Source organism: Numida meleagris, chromosome 2, assembly GCF_002078875.1.
Source record: "Numida meleagris isolate 19003 breed g44 Domestic line chromosome 2, NumMel1.0, whole genome shotgun sequence".
NCBI classification, from domain to species: Eukaryota; Metazoa; Chordata; class Aves; order Galliformes; family Numididae; genus Numida; species Numida meleagris.
In genome coordinates, this window is record NC_034410.1 from 41,048,385 (window position 1) to 41,067,098 (window position 18,714).

Below are 18,714 nucleotides of genomic sequence, written 5' to 3' on the forward strand. Positions count from 1 at the left end.
TCCTTCAGTAGCAGTGACTTTAAAAAACTAATTTGCTAGTGCTAAGTAATGAATTAAATTGTTTCTGTAAAGCTGTCTTCTTACACATTAAGGACCAGTCATTAAAACACGCGTGTTCCAGTTGTCTTGTTTGCCTGGTTGCTTTTAGATATCTATTTTAGATATCTAACACGTAACGAAGTTAACAGCGTTCTCTGCTAGATCATGCAAGTTTTCTTGTTTCCTTCCAATTCCAGTACTTCTAGGTATGAAGCACCTTAGTTGGTTTCTACTTACAGGAAAGGCTAAAATTTACTTCCAGTCTTAATAAAGTTTGCCTAGAAGAAAATATTTCAGAAGTCTCCCTGCATTCAATACAGGAAATGTAGATATTGAGAAAGATGGCACGCTGCCTGAAATTGAAACAACAACAAATCAAATCAAATATACACTATATATTTAGAATGCTCTTCAACTTCAGATACAACTCCACACTATGGGAATTCCAGCAGCAGTCTGGGGCCTTATACCCTACCATTTCAGAGATCTGCACACAGTAAAACCCAGCGAGCGGCAGAACTGAGATAAATGAAGAGGCAGAAAGCTCCTGAGGGAAGAGCAGCTGGCAGCAGCCACGGGAAGCAGAGCACACAGCTCTGTCCTGGAGGAGCTGTGAGGGAACCACACTGTTAGCTGCCCAACTGCAGCTGGCTTTCTGCGGCCTGCACAAGATACTCGACGTGCATTTAAAGCTGAAGGATGGCTACGGTATTGTTTAAGAATGTAAATCACACACATTCATCCCTAGAACAATTATTCATTTTGCTAGTTACAACACATTCTTCGTATGGTTTAGCTGAGACAGAATAAGGCACGCTACAGGGTAATTTTCTTCAGAGCTCTAATTTGTACTAAGTGTATGCTATTAACTCCAACAATTATTTGATTTCTGTTATGCTACTTTAGGGCCTCCATCTTGTACGTGCCGGGCACTTCGAGGCCAGCACACCAAGCCATGTAAACCTGCAAATTCAACTCTATTGATCATGTTGCCAAGTCACTAGGTGCTGTAATACTTTGCTAGCCCGATGCCAGAAAGCTGCACGGCTTGGAATGCCGAGATTGCAAAAAGCCTCATGAGACAGAGGTAATTTTACCTGAAGGTAACACCTTGGCTATTGTAAAGGCACTTACATCTTCCTGCTTAGCCTGAAAGTAGCCCAAAAGGCTTTGGTGTGTTAGCCACCTCCCACCACACAACAGGTAGCAAAAACTCATTTCTGCAGGCACGTGGAATATGTACCTTCATACATTTCCGTTAACGGCTCTCTTCTGTTTATCAGTGCCCTTCCTCCATTTCTAACCTTCCCTGAGGAAGGTATTTTGTGACACAATCTACACTGTGTTGTCAGTATTCAGCTCCGTGCCCCCCCAGTAAAATGCTTAGTGTCTCCTTCCAGCAGGAAGCGTTTCGGGAGGCACCACAGAGCATCCATAATTACAGATAAATTACGTTTGCCATAATAAAATTACGTTGGCTAAATTTAAGCCAAGAAAAAAAAATACCAAAGAGGAGAGTGAAATAATTAAACCATAAATTAAAAATGAGCACACAAAAAGCTAGAACAGAAGATTCCAAGAAATCAAGCTTAAAATATCAGAAGAGTCCCAAGAAGAGGACAGAAATAGCAGTGAGGCAACAATTAAAGTTCCATGAAACCACACGCAGAGGAAACTAGCCAACTTCCAAGTGTTCCAGCCGCAGTGAGTGCATGCTGAACATCCCCGAGTATCCTCCTTTAGACAGCAGTGTCTAGTCCATGTTCTGCTTAGCATCCGAGAAGAGTGACACAGCATACTACACACAGCTGTGTGGTTGGCTTCTACTGGATATACATATTCTTTCTAAAATTTTGGTTTGGAACAATAACTTCTGGAGAACTAAAACACGTAGGTAAAGAATCAGAAAGTCTAGAAGCAGAATCCAACTCTCCCTATGCAAAGAAATAACTGTTTAGATGTTGCACAGAGGGCCACGGTTTAGTGGGAATATTGGTGGTAGGTGGATGGTTGGACTGGATCATCTTAGAGGTCTTTTCCAACCTTAGTGATTCTATGATTCTATATAGTTTATACATTAACCTACTATTTGTTTTGACAAATAAGAGTAATTACTGATTATTAAACACAACTGAGAATTTTACATCTTTCTTTCATTAGCTACTGTATTTTTCACCTCATAGTCATAGGTCCCTCCTACAGTCTTTGGGACATTTTACCATGCATTTTGTGTTACTGAAAAGGCGCTGTGTGTATGAAAGAAAAAGAAATATGAACTAAAGACGGTGCTTAAAACCTTCTGCTTGATCTAGTCACATTATCTAAGGTATTTCATGCTTTCAGTGAAGGACACTAGGTTAGCTAGGACCTCTCATTCTCACATACTACAGGCAAAACTTACACTTTTCTCTGACAAATATATATTTTGTTAGCCTGATGACATAGCAGACACTCATCTGGTGTGGCCAAGAAGTGGCTGGGTGCAGAAACATTTACATAGCTTTTACATACAACCTATTTCTATACCCGTGGCCAAAGAACTTCATTGCATGTATAGTCACGGCTACTGAAGTGGCTCTGTTTGGTATCAGAAATAATTTAGACATGCTTAAGGTGATCCAAAAATATACTAATAACTAGAAAGAGAGATTGCAATGAAATAGCGTGCCTAAATAATTCTAATGTCCATGTGAAAACAAAAAAAGTCATAACTGGAAGACTTAACACATTCCCTCCTTTTTGCACAGACCTTAAGTCATGACAAATATCACCTTCGGGTCACCTTCACAAGCTCTCCAGCATCACGTTATGGAAAGCATCTTCTCATCTACAGAAGCAGAGCTAAGTGCCTGGATGGCTTCAGACGTATTAAGAAGATGTATTCAAGAGTTCTGTCCCTGCCCCTCCACAGGCAGTCTCCCAAATAAGGAAATGCCCTAGCTTGCTCTCTGCATCAGTTGAACTAGATGCAGTTACTTCTTTGAAATGCCACATTCAACTACAGCCAAACCAACCAACCACTTCAAAGAATGAGACAACATCTTTAATAAGGCTCTCTTTCTGGACTACTGCAAGCTGTTACCGTGTTAGAGATGCAATGGGGAGCGTACATGTTGCCGTAGCCCCACTAAGCATATACGGGAAAGACTTAAGGGTTTTGATTCTTTTACTAAAAAACAGTGACGATGTGTTTAGTGAATCTTCCTGCAGCATTTGTCCTATTTAGAAGTGACCTGAGCTCAGACTACAGATCTTGAGTTACAGATTGACACAGAAGTTTAATTCATATTCTCTTCTGACTGGAAAAGTAGAGTGCTGGCCAATCTCACTCTGTCTTTTGCCATCCAGTATTTCAGGCAACGTTCTGTACATCTTATAAAAAAAAGAACTCGATCACAGTAATCATTAGTCACAATAATGAGCTGTGCTAACAGCAGGCGGAGGGAGGTGATCTGATAAGGCCTAAACCAAACCCAGCACGTTAAGTGCCTCACTGAAGCAGCAGCTTCCTTTTGCCCACCTGAAACAGCACATGGCAGGTGTTTATTCAAGAAAATGGAAGCACGAAGCAGCACACCAAGAACTGTAATAGCGTTGATAGCGTGAACACGTTGAACTTGAACACTTCATTTCAACCAGCACAGGGTTGCTTCTCTCTGCTGTAAAGTCACCATTGTTTTCCTCTCCTCACACCAGCATAAGAAGGATGATTTCAAGTGTGAAGGAAGTGGTAAAAAACTGACAAAACAGGAAACACAGAACGAAGTTTCAAAGCACGCTTGTTTGAAACACACAAACTGTGCAAGAACAAGAGAAACACAGAAATGCTTTGTGAAGAACTGGAGTACTCAATGATATTTCAAACTATTCCAAGTATCAGACAACCACCACATGCAATCCTAAACAAAGTAAGTAGAGTAGTAACAGTATCTTCTTGTTACAACTTAACACTGCATATAATTGGACAACAGGATTTTTACTGGCAGATCTCTCTACATTTATGTTTCCTGAAGAGACAAAATAAATTCCTGCACGTTCTGCAATATTACAGGAGTTTTGTTTTATGTCTTAAAGCTACTTGCAGCTGAAGGTTAGAAATCTTAATTGCAACTATCTATTTTAAAGTGAAATGACCCCAGTATCATCCCAACACATGGCTAAGTTCGAACATTTTGCTTTCCTCGTTTCCAGCATGACTCAAAATTCAAGATTTAGAAGCCTTCAAAGCAGCCATTCCAAAATAGGATTAAATTCCATTGAATTTTAGAAGATTCAGCATATACTGTAGTCATTTAACTAGATCCATGAGAAATATTACCAATTGTAACTGATTTATTCATCTTTAGCCATTCTACACATGCAAAAAAAAAAAATCAATACTGTAGCTGCGTTTTCTACTTTTCTCTATTGGAGATCCATAGATGAAAATTTCTCCATCAACTTCAGAAGATATACAGCACAAATTTTAGAAAAGAATGGAAGTGCTTTCTTCCATTAGAGATGTGGGCTTTTGGTCTCCCATTTCACATGATAACCACATTACATTTTGGAATACTCTGCTTCCAAAACGGTATCATTTAGCTGAGAAATTGAAAAGAGGTTGTCTTTGAGACATTACTAAGATTTGAATTAGATGTTATTTTATTATAGTTTGTTTACAGCATATTAATATTGCCCCAAGCAATATACAAAGCCAGACACAGGAGTGTTCTCTGCCATACTGTTTTCTGCTGCTACAATCAGAGCTGTTCTATTATGCTTTCCAATTAATTATGAGACAACTTGTCTGTTCTCTGGACCCCAAGGATCCTAGGGAAGATGGAGATTGTTTGAACTCAACCAACTGAGTGCCACAATCAGGACTTGTTATTGCATGCTGTCCATTCTTATGATGTACCCTGCTACTGCTGATTTCTGCTCACACTGCAGGTGTAGCAAAAGCAGATTAGTTCCTTCTGCTGGAGAGACCACTTCTACTCGCAGAGCAGGTAACGCACCCTGATCTTTATTCCCAAACCTCCAAGAGTGCTCTTACACTATTACAAAAGGGGAGAAACATCAAACTGAGTGAAAGCTTCAGTCAAGACCCAGCGCTCTGATTTGTCAGAGGTATCAACTTTGCCAAGGCAGCTATATGTACAGATTAGAAAGATGTTGTGGCAGCAGTGAAATAAGAGCCTGACATCTCAAAGCAAGGTTTCCAGAAAGAACACCTCTTATTAGACCAGCTAAGAACTGGGGAAAGGGTAGAAGAAAAATAACTCAAGGTTTTTGGGTACAGAAATTTTTCTTTACATCTCCACATACTTTCAGAAAAAAACATATAATAAGGGCAACCTTTATGGTAAGTAAATGTTCTTAACTTGGGTCAACACAGAGAAAAAGCAGCAGCCGAAAGAGCTTATTGTTTTCGCATGTTATTAGAAGTCACAGAAATACATGTAAAAGCAATCAGAAGCCACAGAATGGTACAGGTTCACAAAGGGGCTGTACCAGCAAGGATCTGAAAGCAGAATAAGACCCAAAAATCAGACTCTGGACAGACCTTTTAGATATTGCAATAAGTTCACCTAATATTTATAAATTATAGATAGATAGATATAGATATTGCAATATGTTAACCAAATAAAGGAGCATGTTTTTGTTTTTGAAAGCACAACCGCTTGCCTTAGGCAAGGAATCAACATGCGTTTGCAGCTTACATTTCCTTTTCACAGCCTGGAACCCAGGTGCCTGTCCCAATTTCAGATTAGAGAATCCTAACTGAAGGGCACAGGGAAGAGAAGGGTTACAGAAACCCACCTTTAGAAGAGCAGATACAAGCATTAATTTTTACACAATTAAAAGTTTTTCTGCTACTCTTAGAGTAAGCTTTATCAAGATTGCTTACTTTTCTCTTCTCCAGATGTTATCCAGTTTACCCTCTCCAGAAAATTAATGCAAAAGAAGAATTTAGGCCTGGGGTGTTGTGTGCCTTTAGCATATTTACATGTGAAACTTCATATTAGTATACTGAAATGCTTATGCTGCAGTGGCCAAAATCTGGGTCTCTTTCAAAAGCACAGAGAAGATCTTCAGAGGCAATTCAGCATTTACATTGGGAGCTACTAACTTGAAGTCATCATTGTTACATGCTGAATAAAATGAGGTTAGACTCTAAAAGCATTAGCTAGCCAACTGCACTAGAGGATATTTCATCGCTTTTAAAGCCACTAAATACTGTTGCTCAGGAAAGGACTGTCGGAGCAGGATTCCCAGAGCCATGACAACCAGGGCTGTGTATACGCAACTTCCTTACATAACGTGAAGTCACTGCCATGGAAACCAAAGGACGTCATTAGCTGCCTGTGCTGTGCCTGCCTTAAACACAGGGCACTCAAGCATCTGTTCTGCTCGGGTCTGTACGCTGCACAAACGGCATCCACATTCATCGGCTCAACCACTGAGCTGGGATTCGTTTCGTTAGACATATATTGCTTTCTAAAGTTCATCACTTAATCCTAAAACAAGCGCTATGGATCTCAGCAAGCTTTATTTTTGTGGCATAATAACTTCAGTGTTAGAGGCTCGCTCAAACGTTTGCCAGCCCTTGCAAGTCAGACGCTTGTCACATTTTATATATGCTACGTGAATTTGTGATCGTGAGCTAAACATCTATACTCCTTTTGCAACAGACATTTGCATTCAGCTACATAAATTGAGTCCCCTTAATAAAGTTATTTGAGACCTTCATGGGAACAAGTAGTTCTTCCTCCTAACTGAAGCAGAACTGCTGAGCAGTCTGCACAGCATAGATTGTTCTGTTGGTAAGACAGATCCTTCTACAGAAAATCTGCAATTTAGTCAGGGTTTAGAGTAAACATTCAATGAGAAGTGGGTAAGAGACAGCTGAACGTCAACCACCTTGCATGACAAGCCTCTTAAAACTAAAAAAAAAGATCAACTTTTATGGAGATCAGAATGTGTACATGGTTATTTTTTTTACCACTGCAAAGGTATCTGCAGATGGAATCAAATCAAGGATAGAAGTGGATCCCAACTGGCAGCATCATGGGCAATTACTCCAATCACTATGTTAGAGAAGTAAAGAGAATGTCATCGCCACAGCCTCTTCAGAGGAAATTTGTGAAGAAAGCAGAATCCATGGGACCTCCTGAAGATGAGCCCTGATTGCTGATATGTTGAGTCTCTTTCAACAACAAGTACTTCTGTGCAGAGTTAAACGTGGAAATTCTAATGTAAAAATCATCCACTTCTTCACATTCTTGAAGAAAGCAACTGGGCAGTACCTCAAGTCTATTTTCAAGGCAGGCACAAACACCCAGCCTGAGCTACTTCACTTAGACTGGAATTTAGGAGCAGAACTTCCCCTGGGCTCAGGAGTAGGTCTAGGCTCGTAATTCACAAGGGTAACAGAGATGACCATGACATTTGTATGCATCACAAGTAGTTCTACACTACTATATACGCAATGTTGACCAATCTGGATGATGGTCACACTGGACAAGTTCTAAGTCTGAAGAGCATGGGTAAAGAACAAAGATCACATTTTTTGTACATATTCTATTTCTAGTGATTGAACCACTTTTCCGTTCTTCAGCATTCCATGACTTTGAATAAGCTTGCATACTGACTTCTCCACTTCCCAGAGATGCTGCTGTCTGGTGACTCCATTATTTTTAAAGTTTTTTGTAAAATGGGATTTACTTCTCCCTTGCAGAAGGCCAAGGCAGAGATCATTTGCAATCAGTGACAACATTACCAGAGTTTACAGGCAGAACTGGGTGTTCCTGCTTTAAGGCTCTGCAAATCCAATTAAAATGGCTATTAGAACACATAGACAAGAGAATTAAGAGAAATCTCTTCCTTCTCCTATCTCTCCAAAAAAAAAAAAAAGAGCATAAATAGCAAATGGCATTTAGCAAATTATTTTCATAATTAGCTTGTCTGTCTGATGAAACAGTCTGTTCTATATGTTATTTTATTTGACTAAGACATGCTCATCAGTAACTATTCTTATCTTTGGAAAGGATTTCTATTTTCATTCAGTTTGGCAACTATTGCTTACTTCTCCTCTCAAGACAATTGCCTATTTTCTTTAGTTCCTATTTTGTTTGACTGCCATCTTTTCTCTAAAGGTTTTAGCTGCACATTGCATAGTTCTTATTTTATTTACAAAAATGAACAGCTTTATACATGAATGATTAAACAAGCAAAACTGGAGCATCTGGTTTGTAACTAAGTAGTATAGCATTGATTTAGGTCCCACCAGATCTGTGTCACCAAATTAGCTGGTTGTGGGATGAGCATAAGTCACCTGAGTTGTTGTTTGCAAGACACATGAAATAAAGCTTCTTACCCATGGACACAGATTTCATTACGATAAGTATTTTCTCCATGACAGTTTGAAATACAGTGAAAACAGTTCACATATGAACACCGTGAGATGACTGAAAGGCATCCCTATACTTAAGTTAGGGTTTAGTACAAATGCCAGTAACCGAAGTCTATCCCAACAGCTTCCTCTCTGTAGTTTCACTTGCATGTTCTGTATCAGTATCCAATATTCTTTGTTAATGCTACTTGATGAATGACTGTCATTTTCAGCTAAATGAGCTTCTCTCGCATGAAAGCTGAAGACGAACGAGCCAGGCTGAGCTGACCCAACCTAAACTCGCTTCTTGCTAAAAAGGGCAGGTCCTATCAGCTTCCCCCAGAATTCCAGTGCAAGCCACAAGCTCCCATCACTTCCTTTGCACCAGCTCAACACCATGTAAGCAAAAAGCTCTGTTTGCTAACCTGGCAGAAGTTAAGCCTCTAGAAAAATTAATAGCCTTCTGTCAAATTAACAAACCACATCAGCTCATCAAATGGGCAGCCATGCAGAGTGTAGCACATGAGAAGGGGCAGCTCTGCACTGATGCAAGCAAAACGGAAGGGGAAAACCACACGCTGGAAGCAGCTACGTACTGTGTTATTTTAGCTTTCTGCACCCTCAAATCTTCAAGCTTACTGTGTAACACACCCAACTATCCAAAAACGTTGCGATGTAACATTAAAAAAGGAGTTTTGGAAATGAAAAAGCTGTTGAAGGGAGTTTTTGCTTCACCTCTTAATTTCTATCATGTTTGGCTGTAATCCAATTTTGAACCTACTAAAAATCAAACGCTGTCAGATCTGCTAGGTGATTCAATACCATGTATGGTTTACAAACATCTTACTATTTTTTCCCCATTTAGTCAAGCCTGTCAAATCTTATATTCAGCATTCTCATAAGGTAAGAGGTCACCGTACATAGCCACTGGCCACGATGCTTACATCAGTCATTTACTTGGTGAATAAAATGCTATATGCAGGCAGAAACATCAGAACGAGCTTCTTGCAGGCCAGATAAGGTCAGCTGCACGCTCAGCAGTGCTCAAGCACAAGACAAACCTGGCTGAAGCTTTGAACGGCCACACTCTCCAGCAGCACCACATGCAAATAAGCCCCTACCAATCCTTGATTTAAAAAAGAAAACAGAAGAGCCTGCGATCCTTCCAGCAGTGACAAAGTGGGTCTGAGGCAGCAAAATGCATTTGGACTCCAAGCTGCCCATCAAACAGCACCAAGTTCGAGTAACCATAACATCCTTAGTCGCGTCTTTATGAACATCTCCCACCATTCTCTTTGCATTACTGTGAGGACAGACTGCTACACTGGAGGCCCCATCACTAATTACTCAACATTATTTGTGTACGGCAGTACCATTTTAGAGGCCTGTGTTCAGTAACACTAAATAAACAATCCCTGTCCCACACTGTAGAATAAATTGTAAATTGTGAGAACAACATGGGAACTCCGAGCAACAGAACTTCTCATTATCTAACTCACTCAGATTTTAAAAAGCCCTGGGAACATATGATCGTTGCCCAATGCTCTTCTTGCATCACTTTAACTATAGCCTTAAACACAAAAGGAAATGACAGACCTAAATTAGGTAGTCTCTTTTCAAGTGTGAAAGCTTTTAAGTAGCATCACAAAGGACAGATTAATCTCTAAACTAGCTGAAACAGTTACATTTCATAAAGCAAGCTTTTCCATAATTTTAAGCATATAACTTAATAAAAGGCTTGCCCTGAATATTTCAGCTCTTTGCAGCAACGAAATGTAAATGGTATTTTCCTTTACAGCCATTCTAATATGATTAAGACATCAGAAATGCCACTTTTGTCATAAGTCTCATAACAAAAACCATATCTTTCGGTTTTGCGCTTTTTTTTTTTTAAACTTGACAACTTTAGATAAACGCAAGCAGTGCGGTGCTTTGTTTTTTGTCACTAAAGAAGTTAGAATAGAAGCCCTGCAATCTGCTGACAAGGCTGGAGGATCTAGTATCCAGTAACTGGCACTGTACACTGGGGAGCAAGCAAAAACTGACTACTGATACGTATTTCAATATTCTGGGAAACACAGATGAGCTAGCATCCTTAAACAACAGTAGAAGTTCATTTTCAGCTAAGTTTTTCTACTGTCCACATCAATCCACAATAAGCCAGACTGCTAGACACCTCTATTAATCAATTCAATCATTTTCTTCTACTGCTATCATTTAGAAGTTGATTGAACTGCTAACAAATTACTGTAAGAAATGTTTCCTATGATGTCACCATTCTTACACTAAAATAATAAGAGGTCAAAGTGCGCTTTATTATCATATAATTCAATTCAGACTGTCTGGTCAAAGCTTTTGGACTCAAGGCAGATTTAAACTCCCCAAGACAGAGAAAGGCATCTCTCAAAGTCCCAGAAAGACAACTCTCAGACAAACACTGTTCTCTATTTCAAGTAATGCCCAAAAATATAGGATTCAACAAAATTCACACCACTTCAGCACTTATTTCTAGAAATAACCCCCACAAGATCTGTGTGTAATACGTGGATTGCTCTAGCTTACACTCCAAAGCTCAAACGTCCTTCTAATGCTGTGATGCACAGCCACCAAGAGCCACCACTGCAGTTGCAAATTTTTCACCAACTACTTTTCAAAGTTTTATAAAACTGCAGTAGGAAAAAAAGATTATTTGTCATCACAGAATATGAAATGCAGCATCAAAACTTACAAGACCACAAATAAACACCAGAAGATGACCATTTAAAAGTAGCATCTCAAATGTTCAGACCTTCAAAAACCACAAGCCTATTCTGAACTCCTGTTCCTCCTAAGTCCCTGTCCTCCCTGTCTTAACTGTTCCTACCTACTGGTTACACAGTCCAATTTATCCTTTCTCCTTAAGACCATAAGAGCTAGTAACTGAAAGTATTTACATTAAAAACAAGGCAAGACTAGTAGTTCAACAGTGTGCAAGAATACCTTGTCAGCCTATAAAAATCTCTTACCCTTTATTGGGGAGCACAGCAAGATTTGGACATGTTGAAAGTCAGTCTCAACATTTAAACCACCACATGTTATGCACAGCAAAATACAGGCACGGCGGTGTACCCAGTCTTCACCAGTGTGAAGAGACTAAAAGTATCAGATACCAAGCACACAAGCACAAGAAATACAGTGACTACTATAAGCTACTGGAAATGTTACGTACCTGAATGTGCAGTTAATGCTGCCTCAGCTAGCAGATATGACCACAGGACACTATTTACTGTCGTCAATATTTTAAAAAGCAACTAAGTTACTTCTAATTGCACATGCAGGAGGCCTAAAAGAAGACTAAGACGATTACCTGGAACAGGTTGCCCAAGGAGGTTGTGGATGCCCCATTCCTGGAGGCACTCAAGGCCAGGCTGGATGTGGCTCTGGGCAGCCTGGTCTAGTGGCTGGCGACCCTGCACACAGCAGGGGGGTTGAAACTAGATGATCTTTGAGGACGTTTTCAATACAGGCCATTCTATGATTCTATGGTACCTGTATTAGTCTAGCGCACTCCACTTTCCAGGTGCTACATGAAGACCAACTTACATATGACTACTGCTCTTATCTTTTAAACTGGGAATCAACTAGGAACTTTCAGTTCTCAGGCTAGAAAAGAGCAGAGAGGGATCAGGGAGTTAATGTTGCTCTTAATTTCTTGTTCCATGTGAAAGCCAAGTACGTACGTACTAAAAATAGATTCCTACCACCTAAGAGCAGAACACATAAGTAGCATGGCCTCACAGGGTCATTCTCAGGTAGCTAAACTAAACAAAAAACAATCAATGGTTTGGGGAGATTTAAACAAGAGAAATAAATTAAGCACAGGTACTTTCCTGAAAGGAGGTATGCCCTTGAACAAAGCAAGTTCAAATCCATGTACTGCATTCACCTTACTATTAAAGTTATTTACAACACACACAATTGTATCAGTCCATATAAAAATAATTTGAATAACTTTTTAAGATAGAGATGCTCCAACACTAAGTCACCTGTAACTTCAGCATCATAACAACATTTCCTGCCAGTTAGCTGGCTTCCACAGATGGCATTTTCTTGAAACAGAAAACAGAGTGGTACAACATCGAGGTACTTTACATTTAGATTAGTTGTTGAATTTGAAGAGGACATACCCACTGCCGGTGCATCATATTCATCCCCAAGTAAAATTTCAGGAGCAGAATATGCGAGAGATCCACAGCTCGTGGTGAGTTTTTTTCCAGGCTGAAATTTGTTGCTGAAGCCAAAATCAGTTAGTTTCACAAGTCCTTGTTTTTCAAAGAAGACCACATTCTCTGGTTTTAAGTCTCTGTGAACTACGTGCAGTTTGTGGCAGTATGAAATAGCGTGAACTATTTGAGCAAAGTACTTTTTTGCCAGATCCTCATTCAGACCTTCTTCGTGTTTCATGATGTAATCAAACATATCCCCTCCATCACCTAGCTCTAAGATGAGATAAAGTTTTGTCTGGGTGTCAATCACTTCATACAGCCGTACAATATTGGGATGCTGCACTAGTTTCATGCATCTTACTTCTTGAAAAAGATGCCCAGTAGCTAGAGTATCCAGTTTGGTCTTGTCAATTACTTTTACCGCTACTTTTTCACCTGTAAAGACATGTCGAGCAAGTTTGACCACGGCAAAATGTCCCCTGCCCAAAGTTTTATCCAAGTCATACAATCCCGCAATTTTTCCGTCGTATCCTCGTTTGAAGCCCGCCATTCTGTTTCAGAAGATGAAATAATGCTTTAGCTCTTTCGAACTGCGATCTTTTCATAGAAGAGTATCTGATGCAAATAAATAGTCCATCGCCGCTGCCAAGCTTGCCTGAAAAAATTAGAGACAAGATTATATATTTGTATGGAAATAGGCAAAACTATTATCCCGTAATTCTCTTGAGGTCACATGGGCATGTTATTACAGATTACTTACGAGCTCTCCAGGAGTTTTTGCAAAGAGTTTGATTAGTTATACTGTCTTGACCAGTACATTTCTGAAGCCACATTATCAGTATGTTCGAAGTGAATTTCAACAGTGCGTTAACAAAAATTTCACTGAAGCTGGGTGGCATTCACGTTCTTGTAAGAAACACATGAAGACATCAGCACTATAAGGACTGTTAAAACTGACAGAGCCAGAATCTGCAACTTTTCTGGCTATTCTAATGGCCAGAAGTCAGCTGGACAACAGAATATTTACATGAATATGTTTGATTTATCTTAGATTTCGGCTTACTCTTTCATGCAGCGTGAATTCCCATTTAACAAACTGACATACAAGATTTCATTTTGTTACACATGTGAGTTTAAGTACTATCAACTAATACTGTAATTACCACAAATTAACACAGCTTTACAGGCTGAAATTAAAACATTTGGGTTACACAAAAAAGTCTTGTTAAATATTTTGACTAGAGTTATAAAAACTGGTGATAAAAAGTTTTTATGTTCAGCTGTCCTGGCAATAAGTCAGGAGAAGAACAGAAAGGAAGCACAGACAATTCAGGAGGTCCAGTTTGTGCTGAATTCCTGCTTACCACAAAATCCAGCATGCATTTCAACAGGTAAGGTCCATTTTACAGAACATTCATATTCAAACCTGTTTCAGAAGGTCTCATGCCTTATTTTCATTTTACTTCGTATTTTACTTCATCCCCAAAACTTTTCTTGTGCTTGTAACCTAGACTGTTAAACTTCAACCTGTAGTTATCAAAAAGCTAGCCATTCATCCCACTTTGAGCACAAAGCACCCAGAAATATGGAAACTAGATGGCTTACTGCCAACTCAATGAAACAGAAAACAGCTCTTTATAATATATTTTCTTTTTTAGAATGCGTTTTCTCAGTTTCAAAACAAAACTTCAAAAAGGAAAGCTTTGAAAAGGAAGCTGGCAAGCAAACAGCTCCTGACATTAGCTATTCTCAAGTCAGAAATGTAAGCATTAAATTAAAAACACTCCCTGCTACACAAGTTATTTCACAGGCAGTAAACTAATGAACCTGATTTCATATGTATTCCATTACAAGCTTGGGGTCCTGTGAGGATTGTCTGATGTTTAACAAGCTCACCTTACTGCTTCTCCCAGCTGGAATCATGGTATAACCTCTTCTCTATCCAGCTGTCTGCTTCCATAAAGTCTGTGGGAATTCAGTTCAACACCTCCACCCCTGTAAAATTTGAATGAAATCAATCAGCTTTTGAAATCTCAAAATTTAACCAAAGGAACAGAGCAAGGGCAACAATTACATAAACATGGGCTGTTTGTTGTTATTTTCTGGTGTTTGTTTTGGGAGGAATATTAATCAAGCTTTATAAAGAACAAAGCTTCATTGATTTTGTGCTACTGGACCTTTTAATTCAGTTATTAAGCACTCTACTTCAGACATTCTTCCAAGAACAACTCCACTGTAAAACAGATACTATAGCATCACAATCTAGTGCTGAAATAACAGATTAGTTTTCTGTTAAAGAAAATATTTTTTCCTCTTTTTGGATTTGACTATTCAAGGTACAGATGGACACTATGCATCCATAAGACTACAATAAAATGCCTAAAACTTAAGAGCAATAGTGAAAACCAGAAGAGTTTCCCAGCACGCTTGGAGCATGGTCATTTAAACCTAGAGCCTCCCACTGGAAAACAGTAGCAACAAATCTATTTTCAAGTAATTCCCTAAACGTTACCTCTAAGAGGTATCAAATACCTCATATCAAAGTAAGCCTATTCTTATTTACGCAAAAAGGTGAAGTACTGCATTGACACACGCCCCATCTTGCAATACATACTGCATAGATGAGCAATCTGAACAAAAATCCATATTCTATTTGGTAAGGACGCCTACAGTCAAGAAGCACAGGTTTCTTCTCAGTCTACTTTATGACCAACTATATGGGCAGGACTGTTGGATCAACAGGAAAGCAGCAAGGAAGCAAATGTAACCAAGGAAGACAAACACTCCAGATGTATCTGAGAGGAGACTGAAGAAATGAGGTTTTTCTTGGTTTGATTTAAAACTAATGCTCCAAACAACTCCTCCTGTTCAAACCCAAGGGAACCTCTCAGCAGACAGTTTTCCACTGTGCTGAGACAGCAAGCGCAGACTACCTCCCCATTTGGGCAATTTTGTACCACGTTGAGATTACTGGGTCTGTGAGATTGACTCCATACTTTTTCCAACAGAAAATCTTTGTAATTTAGCACCTGCCTTCCACAGTGTTAAAACTGTACACCAAGGGTTATTATACATACAAAAGGTTTAAGGGATTGAAGCTTCAGTAGGGTTGCAATATCTGCTTCTCAACATACCCCACACTGCTAGTCTTACAGAATTTCCCCTATCACCATCAACTGAATCACATTATATCATCTCAGCCTTATCCCAGAAAGTACAAGACTAGACAATGGCATGCTACCAAAAACCCATCTTGAACTGCTTCCTACCTGGTAAGTAACCATTAGAAGACGCAAAGGGAACGGCTTGGGACAAAAGCAAATGCAACAATAAATGATGAAACCCTACTTATCTTCAGCAGGTTCAGAACCTTAACAGGTGTTAGTATCTGGAGGATTCCATCCAGGTGAAATCAAGTAGGTGCCTTATTAACGTATGTCAATTCTTAGTATCTCAAACACCCTACAACAAGCTAGTTAAGCTGTAAAACGCACACATGCTTTGAGAAGAACCACTTCTTGTTTGTTTTTGGTCTCCTGATAAGTTGTGCATCTTCACATTCACCATCTGTCCCAAAACAAAAACTATCATACTCTAATTTACCCTTCTCTGAAGCAACTCACGGATTTAGGTTCCTTCCCAGCTTCAGCTCTTCCTTGTTCAAGTCTGAGTTTGCGATTCCTATTACAGAGGTCAGTCCATAGGCTTTAACATTCATCTCACTCTTATCCTAACATTTTCTGGTTTATCCTTTCTTAGATTAATTTGTTGGTTTATGTCACACTTTTTGTCCTGCCCTGTTCATTTAGACTGCTACTGAACACTTAAGTGTTTTCATATAATGCTTTATTATAGTTCTTCAACAATATAAGACAGAAGCTGTGCCCCATACCACTGATCTAAATCCTAAACAGGCTACAAGATGGAGCGCGTGGCACATTTTGAACTTGCTGAGAGCAGCTTTCCAGAGAGGCTTAGGTGGACAAGAAGTTGGGCATGAGCCAGCAGTCTGTGCTTCTAGCCTAGAAAGCCAACCATATCCTGGGCTGCATGAGAAGTGGGGTGGACAGCAGGGAGAGGGAGGCGATTGTCCTCCTCTGCTTTGCCCTAGAGGCCCCATCTGGAGCACTACATCCAGGCCTAGGGGCCCCAGCACAGGAAAGATTTGCAGCCGGTCCAGAGGAGGTCTACAGAGATTTTCAGAGGGCTGGACCACCTCTTCTACGTAGAGGGGATGAGAGAGCTGGGGTTGTTCAGCTCTGGGGAGACCCCACTGCAGCCTTCCAGTACTTGAAGGGAGCGAACAACTTTTTACGCTATCTGACAGTGACAGGACTAAAAGAGAGGAGATTTAGGTTAGGTGTTAGGAAGAAATTCTTCACTCAGAGAGCAGTGAGGCACTGGCACAGGTTGCCCAGAGAGGCTGTGGCTGCCCATCCTTGGAGGAGTTCAAGTCTAGGTTGGAGGAGGCCCTGGGCAGCCTGATCTAGTAGATGACAACCTTGCACATGACAGGCTTGGAACTAAATGGTCACTAAGGTCCCTTTAAACCCAAACCATTTTATGATTCAAAAAAAACCACACACCCTAACCAGACCCCTATTATTTATAAAAAAAACTTTTTTTTTTAAATTTCAACTAGGGACATCAATCATCCACACAAATCTGTTTTTGCCCATAATCCAGCCTAAATTAATATCTTAAGCAAAACTACTTCAGAGTTTGAGAACTTTCTATAATATAGAAGCTATCAACACCATGAACTGCAGCACTCAACTTCTTACAGACTATTTATTGTCTGAATATTAAGTCAAACCTCAAGAATTAAGCCTCCATTCAGAACAATTCATCACAACCTACAAATCTAACTCAGGCCATGAAACAGGTCTCTGAGGAGACGTGGCTTTAAGAGAGACTTTCTTTTAAGTCTCAGATTCAAAGGTAACCTGCATTCACACAAAACAGAGCTTTCTTACTGCATGGCAAAAATCAAGGCTTGGGTACTGGAAGAAGCAAGGATGATGGACCAAAAAAGGCTCAATTCATTTTAAATTAGCATTTTTTCCAAATTTAAGAAGGTTCCATTCCTGGAGACAGGAGAAAGCACCCCCAGCCAGACGTAACAGAATGTAGATACTTAAATTCAGACTAATTACAACACTCAGCTCTGAGGAAAGCTTTATACATACGTATTTTGTTCACTTGGCACATTTTCAACAATGTTTGTACAAACTAAACGTTTACAACTCATAAACATTAACCTGCCAACATTATTCCAGCAAAAATCAGTTATGCTTAAGCCACAGAGAAACACGTCACACAGTAATCAATAGGAGCAAAGCTGGAAAACTAAACTACATTTACTAATGCTGCAGTCTCGTTAGCTGAAATTAACGTAGATTCATTAGTAGTTAATATAAAGGCTCAGTAAAAACCTAATTTTAAAAGCACAGAATTAGAAGTAAGTGCTCAGAGATGAAGCTCCCACACCTGAACACAATGTTGCTAGACATACTAAAGTAAAAGTTGTTTGCTAGTAGGAAATGGATACAAAACTGGGATATTACATACACATACAAAACTTAGTTACAATGTAAATATGCTAATTAAGATACCACAATTGCTGTATTTATACTTTTCACTAATTTTGCTTTTAGTGCTACCATAATCCTGCCTAAGCAGTAACTTTTTCCTCAGTTTCTCACTAGAGGAACACTATTTAACAGAGCAAATCTCAGCTAATAAAACCCTATTTTTCAACACAGTCACCACCATTAGCAGATTTGCGCAGAACGAGACGCTCTTCATTTTAGGGTGCGACAGCTGTGCATAGCCATCCAGAATGGGGCTTGCTTTTCATGTCATTTTTCATGTCGTTGCCACCACTGCTAAAACACATCACCCATCATCTCACTGTGCTCACATTCACTGTTTGGTCTCCAAAAGCATTCAGCAAGCATGGATGAATGTCAGGGGGTGCAATTTCTCCATCACACGGGAAATGCGTGCTTCATGCGTGCTTCATGCGTGCTTCATGCGTGCTTCATGCGTGCTTCATGCGTGCTTCATGCGTGCTTCATGCGTGCTTCATGCGTG

The 18,714-nt window shown here is 39.7% G+C and overlaps 1 protein-coding gene across 2 annotated transcripts in view; it reads right to left on the reverse strand.

Annotated features, from left to right (window-relative positions):
- SNRK (SNF related kinase) overlaps positions 1-18,714 on the reverse strand; it is a 39,954-nt gene that overhangs the window by 12,445 nt on the left and 8,795 nt on the right. For both annotated transcript variants that reach the window (XM_021386319.1, XM_021386320.1), the window contains exons 2-3: positions 14,515-14,613; positions 12,580-13,273 (exon numbers count right to left, since the gene is read on the reverse strand). In XM_021386319.1, coding sequence (XP_021241994.1) covers positions 12,580-13,168 — 589 coding nt within the window. In that variant the 5' untranslated portion in view covers positions 13,169-13,273; positions 14,515-14,613. The remainder of the gene's footprint in view (positions 1-12,579; positions 13,274-14,514; positions 14,614-18,714) is intronic.